Source organism: Xylocopa sonorina, chromosome 1, assembly GCF_050948175.1.
Source record: "Xylocopa sonorina isolate GNS202 chromosome 1, iyXylSono1_principal, whole genome shotgun sequence".
Taxonomy (NCBI): domain Eukaryota; kingdom Metazoa; phylum Arthropoda; class Insecta; order Hymenoptera; family Apidae; genus Xylocopa; species Xylocopa sonorina.
This window is the reverse complement of record NC_135193.1, coordinates 8,203,347-8,218,186: the sequence shown is the minus strand read 5'-3', so window position 1 is coordinate 8,218,186 and position 14,840 is coordinate 8,203,347. Positions and strand designations below refer to the sequence as shown.

Here is a 14,840-nt window from a genome sequence, read left to right as displayed (position 1 = left end):
AAGAAGAGAACCGAGTGAACCTCGACTTTGCTCGGGGCTTGAGAAAATATTTCAGGTCGAGTGAGGTAACAGGTTCGCGTTCGTAGAATGGTCTCGAGCGACTCGAATTCGTGTCGCTCGAAAGCAATTTACTTGATTAATGAGGGCGAGTGTAAGAACTTGAAACGACGGTTCAAGTATAGAGTAAACGACAGGTTCGCATTAGTAAAGTGGTCTCGAATCACTTTAATCGAATCGACGCGGATTCAAGTAGCTCTCCCTCCCAACGATTTCTATTATGCACCGTGCGGACTTGTGAGAAACGCGGGGACCGATTCTCGAGCCAGTCTCTTCGCTAACAGAAGTGCATCGCGCACCCGTTCAATTGGAAGCGACTCTATCTGCTATCGTTATTTATCGTTGAACAGCGTCAAAGTAGTTAAACGAACGTGTGGGGATCAGACGAAGCGAAGGGTTAAAAGTGCGACCATTGCATACGTGCACCCATTGCTCGCGTTCGCTCGTGATACATGCACGATAAATTTATTGCATTCTCAGTTGGACGAATCGTTGACTTACGAAGAGTTATCAATTAGTAATTTATAAAGTTTACTTACAAGGTAGTTAAAGCATTAAATTTACATGAAAACTGGTATCGATTAGAAGAAGTTGCTCGCTTTCTAACAGCGTTTATTTCGCGTCCAAGCATCGCGAACGTACTCTGATGATCATCAACGAATTAATCGAACAACGGGGAGCGTTAAACGGTTATCACGATTCTATCTAGCAGATCGTTCTCTACACGCGCTCTGGAACAGAACCAACACGGGCTGCTAACGATACCAGCCGATTTACATAATCAGCAACGCATATCTACCAGGGCTATCGAGGCGTTTGTTTCTAATCGATGGGAATCGCGTAATACCTGGCACCTTTTCCGACGCGTTCACCTCGGCCGGAAGTTGTTCAAGACAAGACTAATCGAAGTGAAATTGAAGCGTGCAAGCACAATTATAGTCGTCTTATACAGGAAAGATTTTTCTCCGCGGCGTAACGTAATTTGTCTCGCGTGCTGGAAAGTTTGGAACGAAATCTCGGTGTTCACTTCAATATTTATTATACCAATTAAGCGTCGACGATAAAGATCGAACGCCTGTCAGAAGGTGGTATAATAATTGAACCGATCATTCTCGAAACGTTGTTGAAAAACAGATCGATATCGATTGCAAATTAACATTCTTTCCTCCAAGTATAAAAATCTCGAGCACAGTGTTCGCTAGAACCTCTCGCTAAAGCCAACGTTCGAGACGTTAGACGAGGGTACGCTCGAAGCCTACCGCATCCTCTCTTTGGGAGTAGAAAAATCGAACAGGAAACGGTTCCCCGTTAAAAATAGTCGGATTCTCGCGTGGTGGTTCTTAGACGCAGGAAAATCACCGCGGAAACAATGAATCGAGCCGCGTCGAATCGTCCGTATCGTAGGGCAAATTGCCGGGCCCCGGGGCCCCAGTTTCTCGCGGGGTCTCGCCGCATAATTTTCGCGGCCGTCGAAGCGGCCGGGGAACGGGGCCCGGGTGTACCGCGCCGCTCCATAAGCGATTCATCACACCCACGTAGACTCGGTTGTCACGCGTAATCGGCCGCTTCCGGAAACATTAATCGTTGGACGGGGGCAAACGGACGGCTTATCCGCGCGAGTAAGTCATTAGCATTGCGGTTGACATTACGAATTAGAAAGCACACGCGTTCCGTTCTGCTCTGCTTGCACGCGACTGAAAATAAAAGCTGGACCGTTTCGTTCTTAATTAAAGTGGCTATCCACGCATCGAACTCTCCGGTGTTACGCGCTCGCGCGCGCGCGCGCTCTTGAACGGAACCAGCGTTCGCCCCTGGTTCGCCACCAGTTTGCCCGCGCTTTCCTCGTTCGCTGACAATTTCGCTCCGCGTAGCGTAATTTCGGATAAACTCGCCGGGGATCGATGATTTCCGCGATAGAGGGGAACCAGCCGGCTGGCAACGCGGATAGAACACGTTGCATTGGACACACACCACGCTGAGAGGCTTGTAATTACGGATTAAATCTACCGGCGGTTCTCGCTCGCGCGACTTGGTTGCGTTCCAACGTGTCTACATGTGTACCGTGTAATATTCGCTACGGGCTGCGGAGATACCGAACCGACGGGGCTGATAAAACGAAAACCATCGGAGACCAGGCAAACACCGAACGCCGCGGACGTGGAGAAACTCCGCGTCGTGAAATCGATTTCGTCATGGCCGCGATATGTGGAATAAATTGAAACGCAGGAGGAGTGGCTTTATATTCTTCCCCCTTTTCCTTCTTTTCTCTCTGAAAAGTTCCGCGGCAGAAAATGTAAATCTGGCCAGTGTGTAAATCTCGTTCGAGTTGCTTATTTTCGAGAATATATCAAGCGAATTAAAACGCACAGGCGTAATTTTGTACGTTTTCCGTGTTTCTATCGCGTACCTTTTTTTGTCCTTTTTATCGTTTCATAAGCACGAGAAATCTTACATTTTGCGAGCGTGTAAATTTCCTATTTCATTGGATTATTCATTTCACGTCGACGCTATGCTATACCCTCGCGTTCGGATCACTTTATTAGTGTAATTTGGGTAATGTATGCAATCGCAAATGGAGTGGAACAGGTTGGCTTTAACAAAGACACGCGTGAGTAAGTAGAATTTACCTGGATCCTGTTCAATTAAGAATATATATATCAATTAAGTATAATATAACATTTTTAAGATATTCGACAAAATAAAATCGCTTTGGGCAACCCATCCATTCTTCGTAAGTAGAAAAACACCGACGTTACACACGAAGAAAGCACGGATAACCGAGGGAGCATAACGTTGAACCTGTTTCGGTTCCCCGTTCCCTAGATACTGAATGAGTAAAAGTAGTTACTGAATCGATTAAATTAAAAATTGAAATTAAATAGTTTCCAAATTACGACATATAATATCGCGTGGAAAAATTATTGCACTTGGACCAATGATTAAGAGTGCTTAGACGAACAGCTAGAACCGATACGACAAGTTGGTGATTTTTCAGTCCCTCGTAATTTCATATTCTAAACAGCTGTCCGATATTTTCTATCGATCTCCCAAACGATCTTACAATTACGCCACTGGATTCAGCTCCATTTTACCCAGGATCGTTCATTGCGCAACACAGGTCGCAATCGTTTCCCAAGTCGATCGGAACTAACTACGAGACGGGGGACAAAAGTGGATAGAAGCGATTGCTCGCCAATAGAACGCGCATAGATCTTAAAATCAATTTACAATCAACGGAAAATGAATTGTTTCGATTGTATGCACGATGAACGCAACATTAATAATAATGCTGCGACGTTTGTCAGCATCGCGATTGCATGATATGTAAAAACATGTGTGAAAACACATGTACGGCACACGTGTTCCAGGATCGCGCGAAAGAATAAATTAAAACACTGGTGAATACTAAACGAGCAACCACAGAGAGCGGGGAACACCGGGGAGAACCGAGTATTAAAACGATTCCGCGTCACGGCGGAATAATACGAATCGATCGAACGGAGAAGGAGAGAAAAATTCGATCGCGCAACGATATTTTCAATAATCGATTGCGTCGTAGGCGTTCGTGCCCGCAAACTACGACAATTCTTACGTCGATCCTCTCCTTCGTTTTTCATCGTTTACTCCGCGATCTGGTTCGCCGCGCGTCCCCCATAAATTCAATTAAAACCGAGAGCCATTCGTGCAGCGCGCGCGCACTCCCCGGTCCGTAATTAGTCGTGCACAGGGGAACGAATGAAATAGAGACGATCTGCGGAAAAACGGGGATATTATTATTCCTAATTATGGATCGAGGATAACCGTTGTTATTGATTCAGTAAGATAACGCGCACGGAGGATGGGAACGACGAACGCGATCTCGTTGCTTCTTCATTGGCCTGTTCTTCGTTCTCCTGCTCGATGGATGGCTTCCGCGATGCCGTTCGTCAGCTCAAGTAACGAGCTGCGGTAACCGCGTTATCTTCCTACCTACGTTCGTAGAGAACCCTTCGCGCGAAGACGTATGCACGAGGGAATCAACCTCCAGCCGGACCGCTTATTAACAAACCGCCGGTGGAAGCGCGTGCGGCTGGCCCTGCTCAATTTTACGAGACCGCAACGGCCTATTCTGCTCGCAGCCCCCAATCTGCTTCGCTTGAAATCAACGCAAAACCGAAACTGATCAACTTCGTACCGTCTGCGACCGACCAAGTCGCTGACTAAGTAGATTTCCGTCTAAAATAACGTTAACAGTTCGCGTTATCGCTTTGTACCTCACTAGATTTTGGATAATTCCAAATACCATTAATTTAGTGAATATCGATCGAACGTTGACGACTTTTCCTTTAATGATTCCTAGAGATTTCTATGTGGTTTGAAAGTTTGACGGAAACATTGGATTTTGGGAGAAAGTTATCAACGTAGACAGGGAGAGTGTGGTCAATGGTCAGACTGAAAGCAACGATGCGTGGTTGTGTAGCTATGTGTCTGAGTAAAGTTCACGAGAGAGACTGGTTGTTACTCGAATACTGCTGGTTATGCAAGCATCTTCTGACCCTATCGGTTAAGGGTTAATAATTGAGGAAATGAGCGCGAATGCTTGTCAGCGTTTCACAGCGAATACCGAGACGCACGATTTCTATCGAGACGCGTGCAATTATCGGTTTTCTAAGTTTAGGGAGGATAGAGTATCAATTGCCAGGCGAACTATACTGTTACAAGTCGACGAGAAATGTAAAAGATCGCTAACAGAAGACATCGTTGTCATTTACGCAGTCCTCTTTCGACTACACGGAGTTATGTCCCGGTGGAACGACGGCAGGAGCCGCTGTGGTCCTCGAAAGCGGGGCAGTGTTACACCACCACCAACATCTGCAATTACAGCTGCAACAGAGCCACACGCAAGCACAGGTGCAACGCGGAACTTTGGTCTCCTCTGCGGCGACCAATCCGAATCCTAACCCGAATCCACCGAGGTCGAGACCTTGGCACGATTTTGGCAGGCAAAACGACGCGGACAAAATCCAAATACCAAAAATGTGAGTACCTCCGACGATCTCGATTCTTATACTAGAACCTACAGTGCAAGGTAAAATATCCCCCACGGAATCTTCCTAGATCATAGCACCTAGATCTTAACGTACCACCGAACGACTAACTCGACTTAACCCAGAACTAAGCAGTCTCGCAGGCGCTCTCCCCAGCCGGCAACCAGCGCAGAAAGGGAGGGTCCTTGGTAACAAAAGAGCCGACGAGGACGTTGTCTTGTAACCTACACAGAAGTTATAATAAGCCGCAACCAGGTAGGCGTCGGTGCGGCGAACAGGAGCAGAGAGGTTCGCAGGCCGTTCACCCGGTCCGAGGCTCGGTTATCGGCTCGCGCGCACCGCCTTGCCCCGGTTGTTCGCCCATCGGCAGCCACCGCGACGGAAAAAACGCGGCGAATACGAAACCGCGCGACGTGTGTCGTCGCACAAGATAAAGATAATAGGTCGACGCCGGAAAAACTTCGCTGGGTTCCACTGGCGATAGCCCGCCATCGGGGGAGGAGCTTCCCCTCGGATAAGGATAATCGCGCTTTTTATTTCGCGTTTCGCGACACTGTATTCAGAGTGGTCTGCATCGTTTCACGGGCAGCTGACCACTGGGAGCTTGCACCGGATCGTCGCATAATTAACTTTAGAAAATAGCTGACAGAATATTGATTACGTAGATTTATTAAAGGATCTATGCGAGTAACCTGATCGAGAGCACTGGATCGGAAATATCCGTATCAGAGGATTATTGTATTTTAGTATCTAACGTGGAAATAATTAAATAGTTAATATCTAAGTTGTACGAGTGATTTTCACATTCGGAAGAAATGAACTATCGATTGAAATTGACTTCGCTGCGACTGTTGGATCGCAGTTATCTAAAAATAAGCGCGATCTTTGTCGAGTTAACAAATCTCTCGGATAATAATTTTGTTTACGCCACAAAGCCAAGCTTTAGCGACTCTAATTAAAATGGAAAACATACCTTTCCTTGCAACATATCGCAACTGCGTCATTGTGTTTGACGTAAGCTGTGCGAAATGTCTACAATAAAAACCGCAAATACTTGGTGGATTCGAGAAACGTTTTAAATATACCTTTTCAAATGTTTATGAGATGAACTGATTCAACATCACGCCATTACGAGCTTATTATATCTTTGTTTACTCGGAACGCAAGCAGAAGAAAAAGTAAAAAACGATTTAACAGTGACCACGCGCAACGTACCTCTATGCTTCTACATGTACTTTGATATATAAAGATTATACGTTTTTTTTTTGTGAGAAACGAGCGGCGAAACGATCGATCTACACAAATGTTGGCAACCACAGTCGAAAGTTCTTTTTACATTAAAATCAACGATAATCAACGTGTTGTTTTGAAGTATCGACGCATGTCGAATCACTTTAATCGGTAAAAACGAATCGTGCTTCTAATAATACATATTCCGAACACAGATTCTCCGCCTATGGGTTCAAATACCACCTGGAGTCGCCAATTAGCACGTCGCAGCGTCGCGAAGACGACAGAATCACGTACATCAACAAGGGGCAATTCTACGGTATCACGTTGGATTATGTCCCTGATCCCGACAAACCGACCCTGAAGGCTGGACAGACCGTAAAGGTAACATAAGCGACGATTACAATTAACTTTTCCAACGCCCCCTCACACCGCGATTATCCCACGATAGTCCATTGCATCTAACGAGTGACGTAAACTCGTACGCGAAAAAAACTTCGAGTGAAGTCAGGACAAACCTATAATTACGAAATAATGCGAACGTTTTCACCTCGCCATAAACGATGGTTACGTCGATGATGGATGTTATATCGAGTCAATTGATTGATCAAAAAAATAATAGCATTAAAAGCGATAAATCAACCTGTCGCATCGTCGCTAAAATATTCTCGTAGCGCGCGTTAAGAAATCCGCGTCTAACCTTACCCGAAGTCATCAACCGGCCGGTAGCGTTCGCCGTAATGGCGGCGGCGCTGGCTACGACGTGCCCATAGAATGTGGCGCCAAAAATCGCTCGGCTATAAACCATGGCGCAATATGCACCACGCGTGCAACACACGCGAACTGTTGTTGTATAATATCATCACGCGAAACGGCGCTCGTGGTATTCCTCTCTTAAATCGCATTAGGACCGTGCATAGCATTACGGACTCGCTCACCGACTCCTACGAGCGGTAGAATTCGCGCGGCTCGTCGAGGCGATCGCGTACGAAAGAAGAAGTCGGACGAGGTCGTTTGTTCTCGCGACTCTAATTGGCACCACCGCGCACCGTTAGCAATTTCCATTCTGATAAAGCTGCCGATTCTTTTCCCCCTTTCCTTCCCCCTCCCCTCATCTCGCTAGAAGGAGTTACGACTTCCTCGTTAATTGCTAATCGAGCGCCCGGCCGCGTTGCGAGCCGAGCGGACTACGTGTATACACGCGTACAAAGCCGAGCCGAGAGCCGCGGGTACAAATTCACCGCTTATCCGCTATATTACTCTATCCCTCGCGCTTTGTTACTCACCTTTTCTCTTGCTCCGCAGTTTTTCCGTCCCTCTATCTCCGCCGGTGTTTACACGCGATCAGCTCCGCTCTCTAAGTACCGCTGCTTTCTTCTCCTCGTTTCGCTCGCTGCTTCGTTTACAACTCCGTCTTCCTCGCTTCCACTATGTTCGCCACGCGTAACGCACGTTACGCCTACCAATGCAGCTTCCATTTTTCTTCACGTCGCCAATTTCATCCTTCCGCCATTGCGATCCGATTCCTCTTGGATCGAACACTTTCTCCGTCCTTCTCCGCGTTAACCTCAGCCTGCCGATAAACTCGTGTTCCCTCGCCGCGCACAATTCTTCGTCCATTCACCCGAATCACGAAAAATCCTTACCAACCGCACAGCGTTTAAAGGAACACAGGCAGGCGCGCGCGCGCGCGCGCGCCGGTATGCGCAGCGGAGCGTGCTTCTGTCGCGCGGGCAGCCGATGTCACGCTCACGCGAGGCACGCGTTATCGTTGCCGTCTGACCGATGCAGATTTTTCATCGCCCACCCCGACGCACACGACCGAACCGAACGCTCGCCTGATACTAAATTATTTGTCGGCAGTCTGTACGACGGCTCGCACCGGTAGAAACGTTAACCCGCGAAAACAGCCCCGGGGACACGTGTCGTAACTGGCTCGCGAAGGTTACCTTTATCCGATAGCGGGCTGTGGACAATAAATAGGCGCACCACGGCGATACAAGTATTTATTTGGCAATATTCGGGCACCGTACGTCACGCGTGCTTCGTGCCTATGCTCTATGTTGTTATTTCGACCGTAACATTCCCTCGTTGTGTAGTGCGTATCTGTCCGTGTGTATACGTATACGATCCTGTATCGTTGCGTTTCTTTTCCTTCCTAGAATCGTATCGACACTTTATCCACCGTGATTACGATCGTACAGCTTCGTTCGTTTTGGACACAGTGATTACGCGATACAGTACACGGCTATCATCGATTTTACGTAGCACTTCAGCAACCGCGCTCGGGGAAAAATTCTAAACACTCCCGGTACGACAATGTTTCTCAGGCAACACAGTGTATAGCCGGTTGGAAACTATTAAATACCTTTTAGTTATCATGCATTGGCAATTCTTAACACTCTATAAATTTTTTCTTCCTTCCACGATCGACGATCTCGCACGGCGAAACGTTATACCCCGTAATTACCAGCGACGCGGGCTGCTCCGCGAACGTTCGAGAGCCGCCATTTTAATCGAAACACCGAACCGTTCGATTAGTCGTTCGATGCGAGATACGAGACGGTAGGAAAGAAAAAGTGCGGCGGGAAAATTGTCCTGTGTACCTTTCGCAATTAATCAATATAATTGCATCTCGGCCGTCCCCGTGGCGAGGACAAGGCATTTTTACCAATGAATCACGATCGCCGGGCTAGACGCGGTCGCAACGCATTGGGAAAAAACGCTGAAAACGCGGTTATCTAAGAATACACAGCCGTTTATTGGGAATTAGCAGTGTCGAATGGTGCAATTTATGCTACTGGATTATACGGTGGCGCGTGATTTATACGCATAGTGCGCACTCGAGCGTTCACTCGAGCGTGTCCCCGTGTCGCAGGCGAACGATGCCACACGCTCACGCGAATTTCGCGTTTCGCGTGCCGCGCGCGATCGATGCGTCAGCGGATTCCGCGACGGTGTTCCGTTACCGACCGAGCATTGTCTCGTATCCGACGGATCATTGTGGGCAAATGATACCAGGAGACGCGCCGGCTCGTCTCATTATTATGCGTAAAATTCGAAAAATCGCGCCGCGCACCGGCAACCGCTCATTGTAGCCTGTCGATGTCGGGATCTATAATCTTCGTTACATAATTACACGCTACCGTGTAATTTATGAAGCATGTAATCGCGCGTATGCCCCGGACGCACTTCTGCCTCGCAACGTATCGACGGGAATCTAAGCTCTCGATTCAATCGTGACGGCTCGCTTCCCCGCGTTTTCCTCTTCGAATCGAAGTTATACTCTCCTCCGGTTGTTCCCTTTTCCTTTTATCGTTGAAACGTACGAAATGAATTTCTCTTTTTTCCCGCGGAATCGCGATATTTGAATATTTTTTTAATGAAAAGCAGCACGAAAGGAGGAGTTCTTTATATCGATAACATTGAAATAACAAGGGAAAGGTTGAATAAATATATATTTTTATCCTGAAATTACGGGTCTGAAATTATAGCCACTTTTGTGCTCGTACAGTGCCCGTATATGCGCTTATCCCCGCACCAAGTGTTCATAATGATCACCTTCTATCTTAATGCGAGTCCGCGCGCACCTGATCATTATTACCTCCAGCTCTGTACCTATTTAGATCTCTAGATATCAAGTGTTAGTTGTAAACAGATCAGTGGTTTCGCCTCGTACTGTCTCGATCTGTCAGTAGAAATTGTGGAACGCTATCGTAGCTAGAGTTATACGTTAAATTCGTTCAGCAAAGCGTAGAGACGGTTACGAAAAAATGCCAACTCTTAAATCTGTACCCTGTACAATAGCCGCGGTAGAGATACCGATGTTGCGAGACCTAGCAACGAAGGCAACGACGAAAAACCGTTGTGTAACCCGTTGGTTAAAAAAGGAGAACATAAAAAGGCAGAAAAATACAATGGTAAAGGCGTCAGCGGAAACCATTCATCTGCCCTTAAGAGTATCACGGTTAATAAAGTACTTACGATGTTTTCTTGATGTTTTGTCGCGCAGAGCGTGGTAATGTTGATGTTCCGAGAAGAGAAGAGCCCAGAGGACGAGATTAAGGCGTGGCAGTTCTGGCACGGAAGGCAGCACTCTGTCAAGCAACGTATTCTCGATGCTGGTAAGTAAAGCGCACAGAATCAGCGCATTGTGCCGCCATTAAACTTACCTCGCCGTCCGTGTGCTCCCAATTATCTCTTAATCAGTTCGCGCATTCATCAAACGAAACCGAATCTTCCATTACAGACATATATTATTAGTAGACATTTGCAATGCCTACATGTGATTTATATTTTTGCGCAAGCCGCACGGATCAGGAGTGTTCCATGTTTGGTAAGATCGAATCGCAGAAACGTATCGTCGATCACGTCTGTGCGCAGACCGTAGAATCGAATATGAAAGAACGCGCCCTTTCGATGCACCGTGGCGATGATTTGCAACTCTGACAATGATCTATACCATTACAGACACGAAGAACAGCGTGGGACTGGTGGGCTGTATAGAGGAAGTCGCACACAATGCGATCGCCGTTTATTGGAACCCACTCGAATCCTCGGCGAAGGTACGAGAGAGTCCTTCATCATTCATTAAAGAGATTCCATTTGCATGTAACAATCTATGGGTGGCTTAAATAGAACCGTGCTTATTCATGCGCCGGGCGAGTCATACGGTAGATAAAGGTCTCAACATATTAAGCGAATGATTTTCATGGAAGAATATCCTGCGTTACAGATCAATGTGGCGGTGCAATGTCTCAGTACGGACTTCTCCAGTCAAAAAGGCGTGAAAGGATTGCCTCTGCACATTCAGGTGGACACGTACGAGGAGCCGCCACCGCACACCCACACGTATACGCCACCCTCGCATCGTGGCTACTGTCAGATCAAAGTGTTCTGCGATAAGGTGACCGATTTTTTTCTTTCTCCTCTCCACCTCGTCGTCCTCTCGTTGCGTCGTTTGATCGATGATTCGAAGAAAATCACCGCGAATCAACCGATCTCATGAATCATCCTGGTGTTATTTACGCGCAGGGAGCTGAAAGGAAGACTCGCGACGAAGAGAGGAGAGCGGCGAAGAGGAAGATGACGGCCACAGGTAGGAAAAAGCTCGACGAGCTCTACCATTCCGTCACGGAACGCAGCGAATTCTACTCCATGGTCGATCTTCATAAACCACCCGTCCTCTTCTCGCCACCAGCGGAGCACACCATAGACAAGGTACTTGTCGAGATTTCTGATTGGATCCATGCTGAAGAAGTTATTTAAGGACAACTAGTTACTCTACATTTCCCTCTTTTTTTTTTTTGTTTCGTGTCCTTTTGAAGCTATGTAGATGCGAGCATGACGTTGCGTTCCTCGCAATAGTATAATAGTTTATTATCTAGAGAATATTGTATCCAGCTTGCACACACTTTTCTACTCTCTCCAGAGTGAATTGCCACGTTACTCTAATTTTTCGAACATCAACACTTTCACGGACATCTACACACGATTCAACACGAGAACCAAGTTCGACATGCGGCGAACGGAGACCGTGAACGTGTTGGTAGTTCGAAGAGCCTGGGGCCTCGAAAACCGGCAAGACTGTACGCTAGTCCCTAGCTGCAATCGTCTCGAACACGCGATAAGAAAACGAACTAATCAGATACTCGATGAAATAGCCCCGAAATGTCTGTAAAACAGTATCCACCACGATCCTCTGCTCTCAACACCGCCAGAACTCTCCACTAACCGCAACTCTCACATCGCCATAACAAAGACCGTAGTGATTTCCAGCGACGAGCCTACTATTCAACGCCTCGAAAATATGAATATATATATATATATTTTTACTCCGATAGCAAATATAAAATGGTCGATATTGAACGAAAATTAAAAAAAAAAGTTCAATAGGTGTTGAGATTTGTTTGGTTTCGACTTCTGCAAAAGAGCTGGTTTAAAAATCGAATCTGTTGCATCCTGGAAAGATCTCTAGCATAGTGTAGCCTCTGATAAAATGTGAATGTTTGATAACAGTGCGTGCATACGCGTGTAACGTAAAGTGCAACGCAGCATGCGATGCAACGCGACACGTTTCGGACTCCGTTGCATTGCAATTGCCTCGCGCTTTTCTTTACACACGTGTGCGCGCTCATTTACGTAGCTCGTGTATCGTGGAAAGTAGATGGTTCGAAAAAAGTCGAAAAGAAAAAAAAAATGTATGTTTCTTGTTCCACGACAGTTCTCGACGATGGAGTTGTCGGGCTTCTACGGAGGTGGCGGCGGGGGCGGTGGCGATACAGACACATCGTCCCTGAGTAATGGCGAGGGCGGAGGATTGAAGGCAGGGGGCAGCAGCCCTTATCCTGCCTGCGGCAGACCCAGCTTGCCCGCCCTCAAGTTCCACAACCACTTTCCGCCTGACAATCTGACTAGCCTGCACGACAAGAAGGACTCGTTGCTGATGCAGGTGCAGGAGCTGCAGGGATCGGTGCTGCAAGGGGTGCAGCAAGCAGGCCTCGCCGGCACGGTCGTTTCCGGGGTCGGCAATCGGCTCCATCTTCAACAGCAGCCACCGCACCTTCGTCCAGCCGACGCGGAGGAGAGAGTGATGCTGTACGTCCGCCAGGAGTCCGAGGACGTCTACACGCCGCTGCACGTCACGCCGCCAACAGTTCAAGGATTGTTGAACGCTGTAAGAAATGTCAAGAATTTTTTTCCATATCGAGCACACACTTAGCCAGACACACACGCAGACCACTCGTTGCCGATCATTCCGTGAAAAATTCCGTTCCGGGTGAAAAGTTTAGCAGAAAGTTTGCTCATCAGATTTGATTGATAATACTATTCGGTTGGGTCAGAGATCGTGAGGAACGGGCGACCTCTCGCTGCGAACAGGCGTTGAGAATGAAAGTATTTCTTCGCGAGAAAGGAGTTGAGATGAGAGAGTTCCAGAAAACGAGTACTCGACATCAGGGCTCGCTTTGTTTCGAAACCGTTAATCGTAATTTTTATTAGTCGTCAGAAGCGCTATCCCCCGCTCGAAAGATAGAGCACGCGCGCGATTCGCAGCAGACCCGCGATCGAAATGTCGCGAAATGAATTCGGTCGATGCTCGATCGGTTCCTAAAAGGCAGGGAAATGGTAGCGGTGAAATCACGCGTGGACACACTCGCGGAAATGACAGCCAATTGCATAAGTGTACCACGACGTTAAACCCGGGTGCGTTCGAGACCGGCGATATCGCTCGGTTCACAGTCTGTCTCCATCCGCGGCGACGTGTGTACGGGAACGTTTCGAAACCGGCGTTGTAACGTGTCCCCAGGTAGAAAGCGACACACGGAACGTATATCGACGTTCGCGACGTAAACCGGCGATATCTTGACGTGGCCAATTTATCACGTTTCCACGGGGCCATGTTCGATTTGACGCGCGTGCCCCTTGTATGAGTAATGAGTGATGCGCGAGGGCAACACGAGATTCGAAATATATACGTATACAAGATACACACCCATATAGATATTACGTATAGGCATTTTATAATATACGTATACAAGTATTAGCCATGCATGCGAGGGCATACTAGGCCATTTTTATTAATACCTGTTGCACCGTTCCATTACGCTGACATTAATATTAACGCGCATGCATCACTACTCCAAAATCCTCACAGTAATTAATACGGACCGGAGCGCGATGAGTATCACGCGCACGGATCATTAACCCCTGTGATCGCGAGGTACGGTCGATGGTATCGACGTTAGAGGTGCCGTTTATTTTACTCTCTTAACATTGGACATCATTGACCAGCTGTACACGTACGCACGGTCGCATTGTTTTAATAACGATCAGATGCGTGGCAGAAGAAAAAAGTGGAAAAGAAACCGCGATCTCTCTTTCACCGCGTCCTCCTTTCTCTCCGTAACGCGCGTACTTGTTGCTTCTGCAGAAACGACTCCCTTTCTCTATGCAAGCCGATTGTGCTAACTAATCTCCGTGAAAATTGATTGTTCAATAAATCCTTCGACCTATAGAAAACGAGACGTCGCGATTTTTCTTTACAATCTTTCGTTTCTATTTTTTTTTTTTTTTTTTTTTCTACGCCTCCTCGTGTCTTCCTTCCGTCATTTCGTCTTCATTTTCTTCTTCCCTTCTCTTCTCTCCGGCAAGCTCACTCCGGTCCCGATTTGTCCGTCCGTCCGTCTTCAACGAGCGTCGCGTCACGTCGTCGCGTGAAAGAACTGAAAAGAGATTATCGAGCACGAGTACCCAGACCGATGATCCGCAAGCACTGCCAAAATTCTAATGTTCTACTTTTTTCTATTTTACAGATTGAGTCAAAGTACAAAATTGCATCCTCGAGTATTAATAACCTCTATCGCAAAAACACAAAGGGGTAAGTTTAGTAGAGTGTCATCTTTACTTGCATGCACCGCCTACACAGTAGTGCATGCCATAACGGTGACATTGCCTGACTCTCTCCGTTGCCTGGTTTGCTAATCTCTCCCTACTTTCCGGAACCGACACAACCGCCACCCTGTAACG

At 47.3% G+C, this 14,840-nt stretch overlaps 1 protein-coding gene across 3 annotated transcripts in view; it reads left to right on the top strand.

The window, feature by feature from the left end:
* Positions 1–14,840, top strand: part of Grh (grainy head) — a 140,108-nt gene that overhangs the window by 122,633 nt on the left and 2,635 nt on the right. The window contains exons 7-14 of one of the 3 annotated variants that reach the window (XM_076905175.1): positions 4,813–5,075; positions 6,530–6,698; positions 10,327–10,438; positions 10,785–10,879; positions 11,050–11,220; positions 11,349–11,534; positions 12,766–12,990; positions 14,627–14,691. In XM_076905175.1, the coding sequence (XP_076761290.1) occupies positions 4,813–5,075; positions 6,530–6,698; positions 10,327–10,438; positions 10,785–10,879; positions 11,050–11,220; positions 11,349–11,534; positions 12,766–12,990; positions 14,627–14,691 (1,286 nt within the window). Of the gene's footprint in view, positions 1–4,812; positions 5,076–6,529; positions 6,699–10,326; positions 10,439–10,784; positions 10,880–11,049; positions 11,221–11,348; positions 11,535–12,537; positions 12,991–14,626; positions 14,692–14,840 lie in introns of all 3 variants that reach the window. The other 2 variants (XM_076905166.1, XM_076905185.1) reach the window with 2 other exon arrangements.